This window comes from Felis catus, chromosome D3 (assembly GCF_018350175.1).
Source record: "Felis catus isolate Fca126 chromosome D3, F.catus_Fca126_mat1.0, whole genome shotgun sequence".
NCBI lineage: Eukaryota > Metazoa > Chordata > Mammalia > Carnivora > Felidae > Felis > Felis catus.
The window spans coordinates 19,003,262-19,009,261 of NC_058379.1; the positions used below are offsets into that span (position 1 = coordinate 19,003,262).

Genomic DNA, 6,000 nt, shown 5'->3' on the forward strand with positions numbered 1-6,000 from the left:
GCAAGAGGGCACAAAGGCAGATAGATGTCTGTGGTGAGCCAGAGTTCTCTACCCAGCCTCACCTGAATTCACAAGTGTCACTTGGCTCCTGGTCAAGAGAAGTGCAGATTTTCACATATAATGTGAAGTTGCCTAACTTGGAAATGGTGGTAACGTGGCAAAACAAAAAACAAAAAACAAATTAGGATGGAGACTGGGAAAGGTCTCACACAGGTGTGTCTGTTCTGCGTGTGTGTTCAGACCCACATTCTGTGAAAATAAAGGAACCTTCATTTAAAATAAAGTTGGGAGGCCAGAAGGGGGAGCTCTCACACCTATTCTTCCTCGCAACCCTTTACCACTCCAAAAGGAAGAGACTTACCTTGCATTCCCAAGGTGAGAAGACTACCCGCAGGGGAAAGAAAGATCCCCGCCCTGAAACAGTCCAGCCAATGAGACTGTCACAGCTCTGCTATTGAAAAGCCATTGCACTTTTAACTCCCAGTTTATTCCCAAGTACTTTTTTGTTTTTAACAGTCCTTCCCAATTCTTCCCTTTTCTCTGTAAAAAACAAAAAACAAAAACCAAACCAAAACAAAAAAACGATTCTCTTCTTTGTTGGCTGGATTTTCCTGTGGTTTTGCCTCAGGCTGCATGTCCCAAATTGCAATTTTCTGCTATCCTCGAACAAATAAAAAATTTCCCCCCGAATAAACCCATTTTTACCGGTACAATAACGGGCTATTTTATTTTCAAGGTTAACAAGCTAAAAATGGATTAAGAAGCAGAGGACTGCAGCACCTAAAAGCCCAGTGAGCCAGAAAACCCCTGGCCAATGTGGCTGGAGCCAGCAGAGCCTGGGACACGGTGGGCGGGGCCATGGCTCAGCCAGTGTCTTTGGGGGAGGGTCACGAGCTCCACTCATCCCCGCCTGCCTAGGACTTCCGGAAATCTGCGCCAGCAGAGGCGGGGTGTGGACTATGCAGCCAATCCCGGGGCCCTGCGTGTCTGCCCAGCCAATAAGGAGCCTGGTTTCCGTGGCGCCCCGCCACTGCTGTCTATTCCGCGACCCTCGGGAACATCGATCTGTACCCTGTGTGTTCTTTCTCTGCTCGTGTGGCCTGTCCAGTTCTTTCCCGCCAGACATGCCGTTTGTTGAGTTGGACACCAACTTGCCCGCCGGCCGTGTGCCCGCCGGACTGGAGAAGCGGCTCTGCGCGGCCACTGCAGCCATCCTGAGCAAACCTGAGGACGTGAGCGTGGACCGGGGAGCACGGGGCGGGATGAGGCTGGTGGACCAGGGGTCGGGCTCTGCCCACGTCCCGGCTTCCCTCACCGCAACCCGGGCTCCTCGTCGCAGGGATCTCCGGCCTCCCTCTCTCTGTGACCCCGCGGCCCCACCCCTCATGTCTGCTCCTTGCTGCCTTCCCTGGCCCTGAAACCAACATGACCTCCAAGGACCCCGCCCCGAGCCTCTAGCCCTGACCCCAGGGGTCCACGCTTGTAGGCTCTTGCCCTCCCAGGTCCTCAGAGCAACTCGGCCTGTACAAGCTTCAGGCGAAACTTTCCTGTTCTCCGCAGCGCGTGAACGTGACCTTGCGACCAGGTCTGGCCATGGCGGTGAACGGCTCTACCGATCCCTGCGCGCAGCTGATCATCTCCTCCATCGGTGTGGTGGGCACGGCCGAGGAGAACCGTGGACACAGCGCCCGATTCTTCGAGTTCCTCACCAAGGAGATGGGCCTGGGCCAGGATCGGTGCGTGGGGGCAGGGAGAAGATGGGGGCAGTGATCCCATTCCAAGGCCCCTTGCAAGGCTAGGGGTAAAAAATGCACTCTTCTCCCTGCCCAAGAAGGGCCTAGGGCCCTAGGTCCTCGGATGGTATGTCTACCCTCAGAATGGTAGTGGAATTGAATGAATTCCTGGCTCTTCCATGGTTCCCTTGACATGTGGGCAAGGCGTGGCTTCTCCAACCCCAATGTTTCCATCTGTGAAGTGGGAAGGCTCTCCTTTACTTCCTGGGGGAGTTGCCAGAGTCATGTGAGATGGCAGTGCCCTGTATCTCCCTTGGCACCGTGCAGGGTAGAATGTTATTAACCTGACAAAGCTATAACCATTTATCATCTGCCTTTAGTCTTCTCCACAACTTAGAAAACCAAGAGTAATTTAATAGGAGAGCTTCTCCAGGCTGGTCAGGAGGGATTCTGGGTATGTCCTGAGGCTATGTGACCTTTGGCCGTGTAGCCCAGCTAGGTCCCAAGTGAGGCTCCCAGGAGGGTCAGGGAGTAGTGGAAAGGACATTGGCTTGGATGTCTGGAGACCTGGGTTCTAGGTCCAGTGCAGCTGGGGGATGCCTGACAAACCTGAAAGTGAACCACCTCTGGTTTGTAGCCTTTTTTCTGTGAATAGAGGGGCATGTATTAAAAGATCATCCGAGAAGACCATACAGCCCCCAAACATGGGATTCTGTGGCAGGGCTAAAGTTTCTTCCTGGGTGAAAAATATTCCTGCGCCAAGCCCATGCCTATGAGGAACTAAGAGCATGAGAAGCTTGAAAGAACCTTCCAGAATGGATCCTTTGTTAGCCCAGGAAGGCTGGTGAGGAATAGGCACTCCTGGCTGGGAGTGCTCAGACCTGGTCCTCAAGCTGGGGTGAGATAATAATTGTAACAACAATACGTAACATATGAATGCCTACCATGTGCCAGCTTATCTATAGCTACCTTATATGCATGATCCCATTGGATCCACGCAAGCCCTGCCCCTCTGTTCACATCGCCTTGTGCGGACATGCCATCCCCATGAGGTTTGCAGATGGGAAAACTAAAGCTGTCACACACAATCCTTCCCCTACTACCCCTTAGACTATCCCAAGTATCCTGCTCTTCATCAGGAACTTCCCATCACTTCTATGAGAGGGGCATGTTTATTCACTCCATAGACATCGGGGGGGGGGGGTCACCCTATGACTGGTTTTGAGCTAGGCTTTGAGAAAACAAAGGTGTCTGGGGCACTGCACATGCCCCCAGGGGGCCTGGAGTTTGAAAGCAGGAGGGCTGCCCCTCTGAGCTCACAGAGCATGCAGTGACCATCAAGGCTGCTGCGTCGAGTGTCTGTCCAGGGACAGCCACCATCCTGCTTCTGACAGGCCTGCAGGGGGAGATCATTAATGAGATGAAGCAGGCTTCCAAAATGCCCGCTAGACTAAGGCAGGCTGGTCAGGGAACCCATGGTGGGAGTGCCTGGCTAGGGGTCTTGGAATATGAAGCATTAGCCAAGGAGCTAATGACATCTTTTTTTTTTCTTTTTCTGTCTCTTGAAGGATAATTATCCGATTTTTCCCCCTGGAGCCCTGGCAGATTGGCAAGAAAGGGACAGTCATGACTTTTCTATGATTGACACAGAGGGCATCTAGGACATCTGTGAGCTTTCTGCCCCTTCCAGAGAGGCCTCCTGGCAGAGGAAGGGCCTAGTGGATACCAGCTTCTGGCACCCCTTCATGCAGATATGCCTGTGGCCTCACAAGTCTTCTTCCTCCCCATCCTTGTGTCAAATAAATGAAGAGATCTTCTTTCTTTTCTTCTTTTTTTAAATGTTTATTAATTTATTTTGAGAGAGAGAGAATGTGAGTGAGGGAGGGGCAGAGAGAGAGAGAGAGAGAGAGAGAGAGAGAGGGAGAGAGAGAGAATCCCAAGCAGGCTCTCCACTCAACACGAAGCCTGAGAGAGGGAGAGAGAGAATCCCAAGCAGGCTCTCCACTCAACACGAAGCCTGACTTGGGCCTTGAACTTGAGACCATGACCTGAGCCAATATGAAGAGTCGGATGCTTAACCGAGTGAGTCACCCAGGTGCCCTGCGACCTTCTTTCAAACATGACTTCTTTATCTCCCTTCACCCCTCCCTGGCATTCTCTGTCACCCTGGGCAGTGGTGTTGGTTTATGAGGTGGGAACTTTAGGGAACCTGAGAGATGGGATCTTTTCTGTCTTCGGGGCCACTGTCTCATGTATTGTATGTAGGCTGTTCAAATCCAAGCGTGGAAGGTGAAGCCTAGGGCCCTGCTCTCCATGCCCTGTGCAGGTTGGTTGGGCGGGCACTGGTCCAGCTTGGGTCTTCCTACAGATTTTGCTAACCAGATGTTCTTGCCGTCAGCTTGGGTTGGCCCATGCAGTTTACTGCCCATGGAATGCTGTGCTCAGCAGGAGAGCAGGATGGCTGGGCTTCTGGGACCTTTCCTGGGCATTTCGAAACTCCCATCTTCTCCTATGAGTCTTGCTAAAAATTCTCAGTGGCTGTGTATCTTGTAAAACCCATGTCCTGGAATGGTAAACCTGGAAATACAATGTCTGCCATTAGAAACGGAATGAATGCAATCCCCGCCCCAACTCTAAATACTATATCATACTTTCCATTTTCAGGGATATATGGGCAGGGTGCAAAGGGTGTCCTTTTTGGTTTCTTTCCAGATGTTTGATGCAGAGTTTACATATCATGACCCTTAGACACTGTGATGGGCACTGTATTTCCCTACAGAGTTGAAGGCCTGATCATTCTTGTCTTTAGTGTACCAGTGAAATACCAAATTGAGATTTTAAGTCTGTCCTGTTAATATAGTTAGTAAAGTTAGTTTCCAGTGGAGTGTTCTTGTGCCTGTGGTGTTTGTCCCTGACCACTGCTGTGGAATGCCATTAACAGAGCTTGGAGTTCCTTCCTTTGGCCCCCTGTCCCAACTGTTCCTGCACTCATTCCTTCTGCCAACATGGGTGTCCTGCTTCCCAAAGGGGCTCAGGGAATGTTTGTATCATTGAATGAATGGTTGAAGTGCCCAAGAAGGGATTCAGGCCTAACCCTAGCCATGACTATAAGGCAGCAGCCTTCTACCTGGTCCCACCTTAAATGTCTTATCCCCACTGTAGTGAGTGTGATGTCATCTATTTGCTGTGGGGACGACTGTCCCTCCCCCCTCTCCACATTAGCCCCATTGTGGCCTTGAGCTTTGCCCCCTGGTAATACTGTGCTTCCTGAGGATCCAGCATGGCTTGCAATGTCTCTTACCTCCAAAAGCTTGCCACATAGCTCTCTATGGGACCACTCTCCCATCTTTTTTCAACTGTTTCAAGAGCTATTTCAAGATACAACTCAGGTATGAGAGCTGCATCCAAGGATGGGTGTTATCCATGAAACTTTGAAACCGTCTGTTTATGCCTCTGTCCACTGCCCCTCCCTCCAAGGCAAAGTCAAGGTTTGTGACTCAATTCTTTTTGAAACTCCCGGGTATCACTAAGGCTTTATTGTTCTGAACTGGCGCTTTGAATTCTTCACCATGATGTTACCATCTTTATGTAAGGTCAAAGAGAAAGCCATAACCTTCATTCCTGTTTAAATCATGGTTGCTGGAATTAAGAAAGGCTGGAAAGGCTGTGAAGTCTTTCTCAAAAAAGCTTCGCTCCCAAGAATTTAACCTCTCTCAGCCCAAGGCCGTTTTCAGGAAACTTTCAATGCGAATCCTCCTTTAGACTTTGGAATTCTGTCACTCCCTGGATAGACCGTTCGTCTACCCGGCCTTGATTTTTTGTGATTTTTGTTTTTGTTTTTCCTTTGTTTCATAGTTGATTGTATCTGTGCCTTTTGGGCTTCAGATTCTTTTCTGAAAAAGATGAGGCACGGGGTAGTAGAAAGGAGAACCCTCCTCCCCTGGTTCCAAGTGTTCCCCAAGTTTACATTGCCTTCAGAGTACCTGTCTCAGGTTGTAACAAACGGTAACACGGCCCGTCGTCATTTAGCTACTGCTCAGGGCCGGGCACCGAACTCGGAGCTTCCCAAATATTACAAGCGATGGGGCGTGGAGTCCGACTGCAAGCTGGCGCTCCGAGTCCACAATAGTTCGAGTACCAAAAAGCAAGGACCTGGAAGGTTTACACTCCCGCGCTAGGCTGTTTGCAGCCTGCAGGGTCCACGAGAGCCTGCGCGGCGGGCGAGCAGCGCGTGCGCCCTCACTGATTGGCTAACGGAGCCGGCAAC

The 6,000-nt window shown here is 50.9% G+C and overlaps 1 protein-coding gene across 1 annotated transcript; it reads left to right on the plus strand.

Annotated features, from left to right (window-relative positions):
- Positions 1-1,009: 1,009 nt before the first annotated feature.
- DDT (D-dopachrome tautomerase) lies at positions 1,010-3,550 on the plus strand. Its single transcript, XM_003994843.5, has 3 exons — positions 1,010-1,232; positions 1,561-1,736; positions 3,302-3,550. The coding sequence occupies exons 1-3, from the start codon at positions 1,125-1,127 to the stop codon at positions 3,372-3,374; spliced, it is 357 nt and encodes a 118-aa protein (XP_003994892.1). The 5' UTR covers positions 1,010-1,124; the 3' UTR covers positions 3,375-3,550.
- Positions 3,551-6,000: the final 2,450 nt, after the last annotated feature.